This window comes from Apium graveolens, chromosome 9, assembly GCF_009905375.1.
Source record: "Apium graveolens cultivar Ventura chromosome 9, ASM990537v1, whole genome shotgun sequence".
NCBI classification, from domain to species: Eukaryota; Viridiplantae; Streptophyta; class Magnoliopsida; order Apiales; family Apiaceae; genus Apium; species Apium graveolens.
The window spans coordinates 20,298,956-20,315,523 of NC_133655.1; the positions used below are offsets into that span (position 1 = coordinate 20,298,956).

General features: G+C 40.4%; 1 protein-coding gene across 1 annotated transcript; it reads right to left on the bottom strand.

The window, feature by feature from the left end:
* Positions 1-3,374: 3,374 nt before the first annotated feature.
* LOC141685087 (uncharacterized) lies at positions 3,375-4,163 on the bottom strand. Its single transcript, XM_074490212.1, has one exon. The coding sequence runs from the start codon at positions 4,161-4,163 to the stop codon at positions 3,375-3,377; it is 789 nt and encodes a 262-aa protein (XP_074346313.1).
* Positions 4,164-16,568: the final 12,405 nt, after the last annotated feature.

Here is a 16,568-nt window from a genome sequence, read left to right on the forward strand (position 1 = left end):
TATAGTTTAACTTTTGTCGGATGTTGGATGTTGGATGTTTTAGTAGGGAGTTGGATGTTTTAGTAGGATGGTTGTTGGATGGTTGGATGTTTGTTATATGTTTGTTGTTTTGGATGTTTTATTAAATTTGGGGTTGCTTAAATACCAATAGCACATTTTCAATTTCTTATTTGTCAAAGTGTTACATTAGCTTCATAAACTGTTACCGTAGAATGTAAAATGTTTCAGTAGCTTGCTTACAAATGTTACATTTGCTACTAAAAATGTTACCATAGGTTCTTAAAATATACCATAAAATTGGGACCAACATGCCATGTCACTACATGCCACGTCATCAATGTGGGTCCCATACTGCCACATCAGCATGCCACGTTAGCATGCCATGTCAGCATTCCACGTCATTTTGAAAATTATGTGTCTCTCTAATGTAACATACGTTTTACGTTACATTTGGACTGTTTTTTGTTACCTTAGGTGCCTAGGGTAACATAAAAGGCCATGTTACAGTAGGGGACGTTTATGTTAGATTAGGTACCCTAAGCTATCACCGAAAAAATTAACTTAAATTTTATGTTATCTTAGGCTGTTTTTGGCCTTTAGTAATGTTAAAAGGGCCCTGTTGTAATAATTGTTTTGGTTATAACAAGTTGTTTTTGGTGTAGTGGCCCATATAATTATTACTCATTTCCATTATGATAATAATTGTTAACACATACAATTATTACTCAATCCCATTATGATAATAATTGTCAACAAATACAATTATTATCCAATCTAATTATGTCTTGTATCACCAAGCCCATATCACATATTGGGTTTAACCCCAACTGTAATATCCCGTAATTTTTAGAATTAGATTAATAATTGAATAATAGAATAAAAAGTATTAAAATTAGATATGGCTTAGGATTTAAAATTTGAATTAGACCAATGGGTCTAAAATTTGGATCAGATCCTAATATGGATAATTTGTAGGTTAAGAAATAGGATTTTGTATCATTATAAATACATCATATTCGTCTTCCTCGTTTTAATCATTAAAATTCGTAGGCCTTTATTCATAAAAATTATCAATCTTGTAAAATTCATAGAAAATTCATCGTAAGTCAGAATTCAGTGATCCTGGACTTTTCGGAAAGGTCCTTTCGTTCTCTACAACCTTCATGGTTTATGTTTTTCAAGATAACGTCGTTTAGATGGTCAAAAAGGATAAACAAGGATCTGATCAGAATTGGAATCACTGAGAAGATCGAGATATTAGATCTTCCGTATTTGATGGGTTGCTAAGGATTGATCGTGTGTTCTAATGTGAATTATCTGTTTGCGTGATTGAGGCAAGTAACTTTCCGTTTCTCTATATTATTTGTTTGCTTACGTGTTCTGTAAGTGACTATTCGTTATTCCGTATATTTTGAAACATGAATTATCTGTTTGATTATGTAAGTGAGTCTTTATTGCTCCGTATGCATTGTGTAACGTGCCTTGTTATGTTTGATTAGATGTTCACGGATATTTGTTTAGTTATTATAAGTGTGATACATATATGTGATTAATAAGATAACAAATTTTCGGAAATCCCCAGTCTTAATCTTGTATAAGAATAAGATTTCGATCACTGGACAGTGTGATACTTAGAACTAGTTTGCACAAGTTCCGGAACACATCGATACCTTGTCAAGCTTCAGTTTCACTTGACGAGGGACGTAAACTAGCCCCTTCGAATAAGAATTAGAATCCGGTCACTTGGGAAGTGTGACATAAAGTATAAAATATCGGTCACTGGCAAAGTGTGGCATAAGATGTGATTCAGGACTGTGGGACTAAAGATAAGAATTTGTTATTAAGATTTATTGATTGATTAAGAATTTTGATGATGTGGATTATAGAATGTGTCGTGTGTTTCGCTTTGATAATGGTTGTTGATTATATCGTGTGCATCTTTGTTCACCTTGTTATCGAATATATATGTGATTTTGTGTGATCTGTGTTATGTGTCAAGCATGGTTAAATTGTGTTTTCGAAAAACTTAAAAATATTATTTTGAGCCGTTGGACGATAGTTGCTTATTGGGCTTCGCAACTCATTATTTTAATATTTCAGGTTTCGATTTCGAGTTGGATAGCGTTGGAGTTCGAGGACTTAGTATTGGAGTAGATTGACTTTTGGACTTCCGTTAGCTGCGCTTTTTTAATAGTCACCATTGTAATAGAATTTTGGATTCATAATTTGTTTTGTATTATTTTCGATTTAGAATTAATAGTCCGGAAATGCGGGCTGTTACACCAACAAATCGGTCCAATCATATCATTGTTGAACAATATATTATACGAGACCGTAGAGACGAACATCATAACCCAATCAATCCATTTACCACATATTCCCATTTTTCACATCACAGCTCGCAGATAATTCCAAATGACTCGATCATAAGCTTTACCGATATCCAATTTGAGGGCAACGTCTCCTTCAAGGCCTTTATATTTTATCTTCATGTAGTGAATAATTTCAAACGCTACAAGGACATTATCATTTATACTCCGCCCAGGAACAAAAGTTGACTGGTTTTCACTAATCATGCTCGGAAGAATTCTCTTTAATCGATTAGATAAGACCTTTGCCATGATTTTATATAGGACATTACATAGTGCTAGGTCTGAGATCTTTAACCAAGGTAGGATTTACCTTCTTCGGAATCAGCATTATATTGGTGTTGTTTAAATCAGCCGGGATTCGACACCTATCCAACCAATATTTACAACAATTGAATACTTCAACCCCCGTAACATCCCAGAAATGCTAATAAAATGCTGGATTTTAGCCATCAGGGTCAGGCGTTTTATCCGGGTGCTCTCAAAAATAGCTTTCTTAAATTTTACAAACTCGAGAGTTGCAGTAGGATTTTCATTATCCAAATTATTGATCACATATGGGATTTCTCTACTATTCATCATCTTAGTGACAATTTCGCCATTAAAAATATCATCAAAATAACCTTTGACAATAGAACACATACATACGCGATTTTCCACTTTTGTACCTTTATTATTCATAAGAAGGGAGATATTACTCCTCATTTTTCTTTGAGACGCTACAGCGTGGAAATATTTGGAATTTGTATCACCTTCTGTCAGCCAAAATTTCTTGGCTCGTTATTTCCAATAAGCCTCTTCGTGCTCCAAAAGTTTATCCAGATCACCTTCCACCATAAAATACTCATTCACTGAATGTTCATCCTCACAGTTTTCCAGAGCTTGTAGTCTCTCCTTTTTTTTTATTTTCTCTCGGAACTTATGAAAGAAATTACGACCCCATTTAGTCATGGAAGAAGAGACAAATTCCAAGCGAGGAAGAAGGTGCACCACAGGGATACCTTTTCAGAAGTTCACCACCTCATCATGAAACAATTGCTCCTTCAACCAAGTGTTCTCAAACTTGAATCTGAATTTTGCCATTGAGAACTCCGTGCTAACCAAATCCAAGAAGATATGATTATGATTAGAGACAACAGTTTGAAGCAGAGAGAGTTTACATGAGGGAAATTTCTTCCACCACTCATTGCACCCAAATGCACGATCCAGTTTCTCTCTGACCCAATTAGATTTACCTTTACTTTTCTCCCAAGTATAGGAGCCACCATTCAAGTCGACTTCCGTTAGAGCACTATCAGAGATAATATTTTTAAAACCATCTAAGAGCGACTGAGGATGAGCAACTAAGCCTTTTTTATCACTTTCACTCAACAAATCATTAAAGTCACCAACAATACACCAAGGCAGAGAAGAGAGAGAACTGGGGGAACGAATAAGCGACCAAGATTCCCTTCTCCGAGAGCGATCAGGGTAGCCATAAAAACCTGTAAGACGCAAGTCTGCTACACCCTGCTTAAAAATATGAGCATCTATAAAATTAGAGAAATGTACTACAACATCACATAGAACATTAAATTTCCGCATAAGAGCTAAGTCTCCACTCCTGCAAACACTGTCTACTGTAAAATGGAACACATAACCAAATTTTCTACATAACTCATTAATTCGAACATCTAAAGAAAGAGTTTCAATAAGGAAAACAATATCATATTTCTGGGTTCTCAGAACGTCCCCCAAACACCTCACTGCTCGAGGATTTCCCAAACCCCTGCAGTTCCAGCTAAGAAAATTCATTACTGCTGGCTAGCCTGCAAAGCAGACTGAGCCAAATCATTAAAAGATGAAACTACACAATCAGAATTAGAAAGAATAGTTCCCATAGTTATGTCACTGTTTACCATGTTATCCAGTCCTATACTCACACCCGTAGGCCTAACAGAACTTGTCTCACTACGCCTCCTTTTTCTTTCCTCAATATTCAGCCCATCTAATTCCTCCTGATCTAGCCCACTAAAATTAGCCTTATCTTGACTGTTTCCAGCTCGATTAATTTGAAAAGTTGGGAAACTAGTGTTGCTTATTTTACTAGCTTAAACCATGCAACATATCCCTACAATTTCTCTCCACGATTTCAGCCTTATCTTTATCTTTTAATTCAAAATCCTTAAATTTCTCCCGACAGTTATCCCTTCCTACACGCCCCTCCCACTCCTAATCATCCTCCTCCCTCAACCACTTGCTCTTACCCTGCATCGCCACCCTACGCGGTGGTGCACGTAACCAGCTTCCCCACTCACACACACTAGACTCCTCCTTATTCTCCAGGTTTTTTCTACAGAATCGTTTATATGAGTTAGCATCCCACATACAAAACAGAACTTTCCTAGTCTTTCATACTTACATAGCACCACAAAAGCAGACCCATCCTTCCTTGTAATTTTCTTCTTTCTCCTCAGAGGCCTCCTGACATCCAGACGAATACGAATCCTCATGTACTCACGCCAGATGCTATTGTTATTCTTTGGGTCATATTTCAAGAACTCACAAAAAATTATCCAATTGTTTGCCTACCACTTCTGACATAAAACCAGCAAGAAAATCATGAATCTGTATCCAAAAACTTATATACCACAGAGGAACTTTAGAGGTTGTCCCCCCGGGGGTATTGCTTGAATTATTAACATTGCATTATCAAAGGACCATGAACCACCATCCAGAACCCACTGTCTATCCTTCACGTGATAAAATTTAAACAAGAAGATCTCTTACTCTATTTCCTTAATATTGATACCCATAGTTGGTTTCCAAATATCCGCCAATCTAGCTTTCATTGCTCGAATATTTAAATTTTTTTCTGTTAAAAATCTTCCAACCATGCACAAATCAAACTTATTTGTCACCTCCACCACATCCACCGCAAACTCAAAACTACCATTCTCCTCCGATTTAATATCCAAGTCAGCCATCTAAACATCAATGTCTTGATATTGAGCCATCTCCACCTCTCACAGACATTCACCATGGTGTTGAGTATTGAAAAAACAAACATGTACATAAATTTAATTGAAATAGAGGCTGCACGAGTTGTTAATTTATTGGAGTACATCTTGTTGTCCACACACAATTCATGCACATGATGTTATGATTAAAATTGTTATATAATATTTAGTGGCATTTATATTGTTGCTCAACAATTTTAGTGCACTTTTGAAATTTGAATTAATTTATTTTGTAACATAACGCGTTCTAACCAAAATTCATTTGACCCTAAACGACCGTCAAATGGAGAAAAATAGAAAAATAAGTAAGGTAGCGTAAATTTACAATTAAGTAATATTTCATGTATGATGTGAATGTAATAAAGAAAATTCGAAAATGATTAATTTATATGTAGTAAAATTGTATAATTTTTGAAAATTTTAAAAATATAAAAAATTGTGAAAAAATATCTTAAAATTGAAAATATAAAGAAATGGTTAAGATTTTTGAAATATTAAATGATAGTGTTAGGATGCACAATGCGTAACACTTCTTAATTTTAATATGATATCGTTTTTTTTTTATATTATTTACTTTAGAACGTAAGAGCATCTTCAAGGGTATTAAGTAAACTTGTTATCATAAACATCATTAGCTAATATTTTATTGAACCTCTTAGGTTTTATACTCCTTAGCTATACTCATTAGCTCTATCCAAAATATTATTTTATTTTTAATTTTAAATATAAAATTAAAATAAATTTAAGCTAGTTATATTCAATCCAATTGAAAATTAAACATGTATTTAAATCAAAAATATTTAATGACAATATTTTTAATTTTTTATATTTATGAATTTTTTTAAAATAAATATTACAAAATAATAAAAATTATTACAATTATAAATATAATAACATATTTAAAAATGAAAATAGTGAAATTAACAAACATCACTTACATATATATATAATTTTTATTTGAAGCATAGTTTATTACAATATAATATTAGAATTTTTAATTTTGATTAATAATTAAATAATATTTAAAATTATTTAAGGTAGTATGTTATTTGTAATAAAAAAAATTAAAAGAGAGCATTAATTTAAAGGTTAGACCATATTTTAAGTTGTAGCTGGCGTGTGTTGATTTAGATGATGGGAATAAATTCAATAAATGTAGCGTGTCTTTTTCCTGATCTAAAAATATACTCCCTTCGTCCCAAAATACTAGTTCCTTTGACTTTTTACGCGTATTTTAATAGGTATAAAAGTCATAGCTCCGTATATTATTTTTTTAATTTTTTTTTCTTGAATTAAAATTTAATATGTATACTTTTATTTATAAAAAATATTGAAAAATAATTTATAGAACTATTCTTTTTATTCACCTTAAAATACGCGTAAAAAGTTAAAAGAACTTGTATTTTGGGACGGAGGAAATATCTAAGAGGAATTTTTGTTGGAGTGATCAAATTTTTTATATATTAATTATATTAAAGTGTCACGTATATATTATATCTAACATTTATTCACTTTTGGAGATGCTCCGACCAAACTTGCATAATACTCGAGCTGTCTTGCACTTTTTTCCTCTTTTTATCACTTCGACATGAGACTTGGATCGAATAAACCGCAAATCATCCAAAAGAGGGCACATCGGGAAATGGTTGCTGATAGGGTATAATAGACCCGGGTAGGTGTCAACCTGGACTAAAGGGAGGCTGGATCAACCGACCTGCTAAGACCCCCCTCTCCCAGGCCAATCAAGCATAGGAGCTCAGGCCCGGGCCTATCCTACTTCCCGGATCCGGATCCGCCTGCATACCCGGATCCGGATCAGGGCCAAAACCACAGTGAGGGAGGTCCCAGCAAGCACATGCACATCCCACAACCCGCCAAGCAAAGGTACGTGGGCACATGACTATGACAGCTATCAACAACCAGCACACCAGAAAAGCACGGCGCGTGTCAGGGGCCGTTAGGACACTCTGGAGGTGGTCCTCCCCTGGACACATGTAAGCAATCCACCCAAGCCAGGCGTCCTCTGGTCCCAAGATCCAACGGCCCAGATTTAGAGGTAACTACCCCTAAACCCTACCTTGGGGCTATATATACCCCCAAGGCTGAAGGGTTTAGGGGTTGGAAAATAATTTCTCTTGCACTCACACACTCACATACACTCAAAAACATATAGCAGCCATCACATAAAAACACACATACACAGCAGCCTCTAAATTATAAAAAACATATATCCCTTCATCTTCTCCAAAGCCTGTTCTCATTCTCACACCGGAGGCGCCGTGGGAGCCAAACCCCCCTTCCGGTGTTGTTTTGCAGGCGCCCAACCTGCAGCTACACCTCTCTCACGCACAGAAGGTCCAGCAACGCCGACGGACGGAGCCGCCCGCTCACCGGAGTTATCAGTTGCTAACTTGCTATTCTGAATTGTCTGATGCTCTGGGTACTGGGTCAGTAGCTTATAATACTCATTTTCTGATGCTCAGAGTCGGCTCCAGCATACCGGAGGTCTGAGGCAAAACAAAACATTGAGGCCCCTAAATAATTGATGTACAAAAGATTCAATAAATTTTTTGTACTCTAGTTCAGCGGCCATTTTCTTCTTTATTGATAATATAGCCAAACCATTTAGCCTCTCCTGTGACATAGTTGATCGAAGATAATTTTTTATCAACTTCAATTCGGAAAAACTTCTCTCAACAGTAGCTACTGTAACTGTAACAGGTATTGTCAATATTATTCTATAAGCAACCCAACTATTTCGAAGTTGGGGAAACCCTCACGCCCTTCAGCCACTCCCTAGAAGCCATCCCCCGACAGAAAAATCTCAAACACTACAACTTCGATTCTTTCGATGGGCTGGGGGATCCGGAAGAGCACCTCAACTATTTCGAACAGATAGCCCAGATATACTATTACAATGACTTGACAAAATCCAGATTCTTCGCTTCGACCCTCAAAGGGGGGGCTCAAAGATGGTTCAGCAGAATCCCATCAAGAAGCATCCACTCCTGGAAAGAATTCAGAGAAGCCTTCCTTAGAAGATTCAGAGCTAATAAAACACATGAAATGCACATGTGCCACCTGGAGACAATTCGCCAGTACGATAACGAAGCACTCTCAGCCTACATGCGGAGGTTCCAGGAAGCCATCAACAAAGTTTCGAATCTAGATGAAAGGGAGGCTCTAAGCATATTTCGAAGAAACCTGGATCCAGAACACAACGAGAGAGATATTGTGGAATTGATAAACAAGGAACCCCAAAGCCTGGCCGCTGCTTATTCTATGGCAGCCCGGTTCATAAAAGAAACGGATATTCTCCAGGCAATGAGAATGACTCGGAATGGAGGGAACAGGAACAAATCTTCTGATGACCGACCGAAAGGGGGTTACCATCAGGAGAAAAAGTTCAAACAAAGCAACCAAATCCAGCAAGCAAACGTTGTACAAAACACCCCAATATTCCAAAGATTGGGTCCTAAAACAGAATCCAAAAGTGATCCCGGTCCCCCTATGCAGCAAAGGGAACCTAGGCAAGAGCCAGAGTGGACACAACTAAACAGGACCCTGGAAGAGATACTGAAGGAGATCAAGGGAAAGCCATTCTACTATCCTCCAAAGCCAATGCAGACTCCCCCAGAGAGCAGGCCTTACAACAGGCAGTGCGACTATCATGAAACCCATGGACACAAGACTGAGAATTGTCTCTCTCTAAAATACTTCATTGAAGATCAAGTCAAGAAAGGCAACCTCAATCAATATATCTCAAGAGAGAAAAATCAGAGAGAGGAAAGGCCAAGAAAAGGTAAGAATGTGGTAAATGTGGTCCTGGGAGGCTCGCACTCTCCCCCTAGGAGCCCGGGCTCAGGGGATGAGGTATTCTCAATCCAATCCTACCCGGAGATGATGATCTCATTCAGCAGCAAGGATTATGAAGGAGTCAACCCGAATCACAATGAAGCCTTGGTTGTAACACTTGATATCTTTGACAACGAAGTAAGAAGGATGTTGATCGATAATGGATCCTCAGTAAACATACTCTTCAAGCATACTGTGGACAGGATGAAGCTTGGGAGCGTACGCTCCAATGAATGCCAAGAGGACCCTCTGTATGGGTTCGGGAACAACTTGGTCCCGATCCAAGGAACTTTGTACTTGCCAGTAATGTTTGGATCGGCCCCAAACCAAGTTACCCATGTGATTAAGTTCTACGTGATCAATACTCCCTCATCTTACAACGGCATAATTGGGCGCTCAGCCTTGACCAGGATCCAAGCAATCACCTCCATATCACATTTGAAAATCAAGTTCCCAACCCCAACCGGGGTAGGAGAAATCAAGGGAGACTATGAGGTAGCTGAAAGATATTATAGCCAGACTCTGGTAATGGCTGAGACCCATCAAGACAACAAGAGAAAGGCTGTCGTGCTCCGGAAACAGCAAAGTATTAAGAAACATCGCAAACAATCAAGGGATGATGGGAGAAAAGAAGTTCAGGTCATAGAGACCCTCTCATATCCAAAAGCGACCAAACAAGGCTCAGAAGAGCAAAAAAGCAACCAAGTCACAAAGGGGATTGAATTGGGCCTAGGCATTGACCAAAACAACCCTACTGTGCAAGCAACCAACCCAGAAATAACTGAAGAAAGAGACAATAAAGAGATGACAGCCCAGGCTCAGATTTATATGAAAAAAAATACAGAGGCTCGGATCCAAAAGATGGTATCATATACGGATCAATCCAAGATAGAGGCCGCTGTTGAAACAGAAACAATTCTGATCAGCACGAGCGATCCTTCAAAAAAGATAAAGATAGGATCCGGGCTCGAGGCTAATTTCAGAAAAGACTTGGTCTCACTACTCCAAGGGTACTCTGATATATTCGCTTGGACCCCGAAAGAAATGCCCGGGTTGGATGAATCCATAGCGATGCATAGCTTGGACGTCAACCCAGAAAGGAAGCCAGTCAAGCAAAAGAGAAGAAATTTTGCCCCGGAAAGGCAAAAAGCAATCGATGAAGAAATTGAGAAACTACTGACAGCTGGAATAATATGCGAAGTCAAATACCCAGAATGGATGGCAAATGTAGTGATGGTGAAAAAACCAAACGGAAAGTGGAGAATGTGTATCGATTACACAGACTTGAACAGTGCATGCCCAAAAGACCCCTACCCTTTGCCAAATATTGATCAATTGATCGATGCAACCTCTGGGCATGTGATGCTAAGTTTCATGGACGCCTACTCGGGGTACAACCATATCAAGATGAATCCCAGAGACATTCTAAAGACAGCCTTCATCACCCACAGGGCGGTCTATGCCTATGTAATGCTGCCGTTCGGATTGACTAATGCGGGAACAACATATCAAAGGGCAATGAATAAAATCTTCAAGGACCAGATTGGAAGGAACCTGGAATCCTATGTGGACGATATGATTGCAAAATCCACAAGCGTCCCCGGGCACATAGGAGACCTGAGAGAATGCTTCGACAACTTGAGAAAATACTCACTCAGGCTCAATCCAGAAAAATGCACATTTGGAGTAGGGGCAGGAAAATTCCTTGGATTCATGATAAGCAACCGAGGAATTGAAGCCAACCCAGAAAATATAAAGTCAATTCAAGAGATGAAGGCTCCCAGAACACAAAAAGATGTGCAGAAGCTAGCAGGATCGCTAGCAGCACTCAGAAGATTCATCTCCAAGCTAGCTGAGAGATGCCTACCCTTCTTTGACCTATTAAAAGGAGCAACCAACAAGAGAGAAGTTAATTGGAGCCCGGAATGCCAAAGCGCATTTGAAGAAATCAAAAGGTACCTTTCTCAAGCCCCTGTGTTAACAAAAGCTCAACCCGGGGAACCCCTATCCCTTTACCTGTCAGCAGGGGCCCTGGCAGTTGGAGCAGCCTTGATCAGGGAAGAGAATGGCAAACAGCAACCAGTTTATTATGTGAGCCAAGTGCTAAAAGATGCAGAGACCCGGTACCCGAGGCTAGAAAAGTTTGTTTATGCCTTAGTCACAGCATCCAGGAAACTCAGACACTACTTCCAGGGAAGGGAGATACGAGTTGTAACAAATCAACCATTAAGGAAGATAATACACAAGCCGGATGTCTCAGGGAGATTGGTAAATTGGTCAGTTGAGCTAAGTCAGTTCAATCTAAGTTTCATTCCTAGAACAGCAATCAAAGCCCAGGCTCTAGCTGATTTCATCATAGAATGCAATTTCCCAGAAGAAGAGCCCATTCCCATGAGCATTGACCCTGAGAGAAACACAGATCAAGAAACAGAAGCCTGGGCTCTCAAAGTCGATGGTTCTTCAACAAATGAGAGATCGGGAGCAGGGCTCATCCTACAGAGCCCAGAAGGGTTCACAATCCAAACAGCAATCTCATTCGCATTCTCAGCAACAAACAACCAGGCAGAGTACGAGGCCTTGATTGCAGGATTGAAGCTAGCAAGAACACTCAGGATTCAGAATCTCAAAATCTACAGCGACTCCTAGATCGTCGTAAAGCAAACAAATGGCGAGTACATAGCCAAGGATCCAGTTCTAGCCAAGTACCAGGCTCTGGTCCAAAGCTACCTAACCTCCATACCAAAAATCCAAGTCATCCAAATCAGCAGAGAGGAGAATTCAGAAGCTGATACATTGTCTAAACTTGTTCAAAATTCGTCAGACCTGGATTGCTCCGTCTACTTCGAAGAATTGCAGAAACCAAGCACAGAATCTGAGGAAGTCATGGAGATAGAAAACAGTCTGAATTGGATGACTCCATTCATTAACTAATTGGAGAAGGGAGAGCTCCCAGAGGATAAAGGCAAGGCTCAAAGGTTAAAGGCAAAATCTTTGAAATTCTTCATGGAAGAGGGAATACTCTATCGCCGGACCTTTTCCTCCCCAATCCTCAAGTGCATAGGCCCAGGAGAGGCACAATACTGCCTCATGGAAGTTCACGAAGGAATCTGCGGGGACCACATGTCCGCAAAAGCACTAGCTCACAAAATCATAAGGTAGGGGTACTACTGGCCTACTATCCACCGGGATTCAATAGACTTTGTGAAAAAATGCAAGGAATGCCAACTCTTCAGCAATGTGACACGGATGAGCCCAGTACTACCCTCCTCAGTCTTGTCACCAATCCCATTTGCCGTATGGGGGATTGATATCATGGGACCATTTCCCAGAGCCAGAGGAGACCTCAGGTACTTACTAGTCTCAATTGACTATATGACAAAATGGGTAGAGGCAAAGGCAATGAGAACAATAAACCAACAAGACTGCATCAAGTTCATGGACAACATATTGATGAGGTTTGGAATCCCGAGAGTACTTGTCTCAGATAATGGTCCGCAGTTCATCGGTTCAGAATTTGAATCCTACCTTCAAGAAAGGGGCATCCGACACAAGAAGTCATCTGTAGCCTACCCTCAAGGAAATGGCCAAGTTGAGGTAACTAATCGAATACTTCTCAGGGGGATAGAGAAGAGACTCAGGGAAAGCAAAACAAAATGGCCAGAAGAATTGCCTAATGTACTCTGGGCATACAGAACAAGCCCCAGAACAAGCACATGAGAAACCCCCTTCAAGCTGGCTTATGGAACTGAAGCCATGCTACCAATTGAAGTGGGATCCCCCTCCCATCGAGCAATCAACTTTGATGAAATAGCAAACGAGGAGGGGCTCAGAACGAATATTGAGCTAATTGATGAAGTTCGAGACCAGGCAGTGGCAAGAATGGAAAAGTATAAGCAAAAAACAAGAGAGCACTTCAGCAAGAAGTCCCGGGTCAAAAACTTTCAAGTAGGAGATCTGGTCCTTCGAGACACATAAGCTTCAGACCCCACTAATACTGGAAAGCTAATGCCAAAGTGGGAAGGCCCATACAAAGTCAAGGAAGTTCTAAGGCCAGGAACATACAAGCTCATGAACATGGATGAGTCTGAAGTACCAAATACATGGCATGGACTCAGGCTCAGAAAGTTTTACCAGTAAAAAAAAAAAAAAAAGCAACCAAAAGCAACCAGAACTTGTAGCCTATGTCAAGCAACCAATCTATGACAATGCATTTTGTATGAAAAAATTTGCAAATCAATGAAAAGAATTTTCCTTTCTTAGAAAGTTGTTACTTGTAAATTACCAGTTATGGAAGCAAAAAACAACCCGGGTACGTTTTCATACCCGGGTTGGAAGCAAAAAACAAAGGCAACCACTATTTGCTTAGAAAATTTCTAAGTAAATGGAACAATCACCAATCCGGATTAAACATACCCGGATTGAAATCAAAGTTAAAAGCAAAAAACAACCCGGATAAGCATTCAAATCCGGGTTGCAAACAACCAATATGTACTTAGGTAACCCTCCAATTACATAAAGCAAAAAAGCAAACACCAACCCGGATAACAATCCGAATCCGGGTTGAAAACAACAATTACCTAAAGCAAAAGAGCAAACAATAACCCGGATAAGCATTCAGATCCGGGTTGCAAACAACCATTATACACATATTTCTTAAGTTCATAAAGCAAAAAAGCAAACATCAACCCGGGTGGTTCATATACCCGGATTGAAAGCAAATTTAAAAGCAAAAAACAGCCCGGATTAACACTCAAATCCAAGTTGCAAACAACCATTATGCACTTGTATTTCCCCAACTACATAAATCAAAAAATAACACTTCAACCCAGGTGGGTATCATACCCGGATCGAAAACAATTTCAACAGCAAATCCGGATACAACTTCATACCCGGAACAATCCGGATATAAAGCCCATCCGGATCGGGGGGCATTGCCACAACCTGAATCAGGATCATTTGCGCAATAGAGCCAGGATCCAGATTGCTCATAAAAATAAAAACAGATGAAAGAAAAACAAATATTTTCTACGACGGAAGAAAGGTTCAAAGCAAGATCTGGATCGCCATCGATCCGGAACAAATCCAAATATTACATATAGTTCAAATCAAAGTACGAAATCAAGAAATCCTAGAAATGAAATTACATGGGCGGGGCCCGAGAAGCTTTGCAAAGCTGGTCCGGATCTAGAGGAAGCTGGGGCTCGGACCATCATAGGGTTCCGGTTCTCCTTCACCCTGCTCAACCGCAGCCTTTGCAGCAAGGAACTCTTGAATAAAGCTTTCCCAGGAAGCTAAGGGGTCAGTCTTTATATGGCACTCGGCAACAATCCAGGACCTGCGCACCTCGGGAACTCCGGCCTGAGCAACCTCGAAATCATAAACATCGCTAGCCTTAAACTCAGCAATGATGGCCTCCTTATTCAGATTCTCTTTAGCAGCAAGCTCGGCCTTGAGCCTCTCAACTTCCTGGGCCAGCCCCTCAGCCCGGGTTTCGGAGTTCTTCATCTTCTCATTCAACCCGGCCTCCCCCACCCGGAACCCCTCCCGGGCCTCCTCCAGCTCACCCCTCAGGGAATCAGAAAGCATCTTCTCAGCTTTAGTCCGATTGTTAGCCTCCTTGAGCTCAGTGAAGGCAACGTCGGAGCAGATGGACATCGCACTCCCAAGCTGAGAAACAAAAAAAAAAGAAGAATATTATTGCAAGGGAAAAGTGGATTGGGGGGCATAATCCGGAACTACGGGCTTAAAAATTTAGAAGTTACCTGCCCCCTTTGGCCTGTGACCCTCTTCAAGGCAGCAGCCATGTTGTAGCCCTCAACCTCCTCCCAATCTTCCTCGGAGGGGATACTGGACATGAACCCAGCCAGATCGATAAGGCTCTTTGTCCCTATCCGGATAGGGGCCCCATCCGGTCCCTTCCCTTTCGAATCACATATGACTCGGTCAGCAACAACGGCCTTTCCGCGAGGAGGCTTTCCCGGGACGGACTTCCTCTTCTTGGAAGGAGGTTCTTCGTCAGATATATCCTGGACGTCCGGGTCCTTGCCCAAGGGCACATTGCCCGGATCATGAACATTCTGGGGTGCCGAAGACTCGGCTCCACCCTCTGCGTCAGCAGACCCGGATCCGGTCCCAGGAGCCCCTTTTGTTGTCTTATATGCCAGTCCTAATGAGTTAAAAGCTGCTGCATAGGCTGAAGAAGACATTATGGCCCGGGATGCAGGGTTGTAATGCGGCAAACCTGAAAAATGGAAAAGGAAAACTATCAGTATATGATTGATAAAAATGTAAAAACTACCAAATCCGAAAATAAAATACTGCAGTAAGCCCGGACCATGTCAAGACGTTTTTTGCAAATCAGCTACAAGTAAAAAACCAAAAGGTACGTTGATCCAGACCAAAAATTACAAGTTACAAGCAAAAGAAAGGTAATCCGGTTCTCCAAGCTTGGATGGAGACCCGGATCAAAAAAAACATGTTAAAAAAGAACTTACAGCCAAGTTGGAACAGGAGTTTATGGTTCATAAATGTATCCCGGGTTGGCTGGAACCCGAGACTACCACAAAATTTCCTAATTTGATCCACAGCCTCCCCCTCTAACATATCTGGGTTGAACTTGGTCTTAACATCCCCAGCTGTAAAATAAGGAAGATACTCCAAATCGTACCCCTTCAACATCAGTATCTCCCCATTCCAATGCTTCAAAGAAGTCTGGTGCATAACTGGTTTGGACCTACCCGGACCGAATCCGCACTCTGCTGCCCGGAACCTCAGCTCGTAGAAAGGTTTCTGGCTTGACCTAGAAAGGTAAAAAATCTGGTGGAACAACTTGAAGGTAGGAAGGAGCCCGGACTTGTTACAGCAAGCTATGAACCGGGTCATAGACTTGATCCCATTCGGAGTTATCTGCATAGGAGAAATCCTGTAGACATACTTACAAAGGTGCTTCAGAAAAATGTGCCACCGGGGGCTCCACCCGGACCTTAGATGCACCAGCCAAACCGGAACAAAACCATCCGCAGGACGATGGAAGATCCTCTCATGCGGTTCGGGCCACCTCCAAGCAATATCACTAGTCAATTGAAAAGCAGCCCGGATCGCCTTGTCCATATCACCCGGGTCAGCCTCAGCATGAAAATCCTTCAGCTGGTAATGATCCCGGTAGATCCCAAACGAAGCAAAAGCTGCCTCAAGAGCACCCTGATCATAAGCGACCGGGTGGCCATCCTCGTGCCTCTCATATCTGACCCGGGTATAGTATATGCTATCTTCAAACCCAGGTGGCTTCCTAACAAAGTGATATTTAATATCGGACCAACGGCCATCCGGAGTGAAAATGATAGAG

What these genes read in the sequence shown, in the direction of transcription:
- LOC141685087 (XM_074490212.1), bottom strand. Translation starts at nt 4,163, where the DNA reads ATGAATTTTCTTAGCTGGAACTGCAGGGGTTTGGGAAATCCTCGAGCA.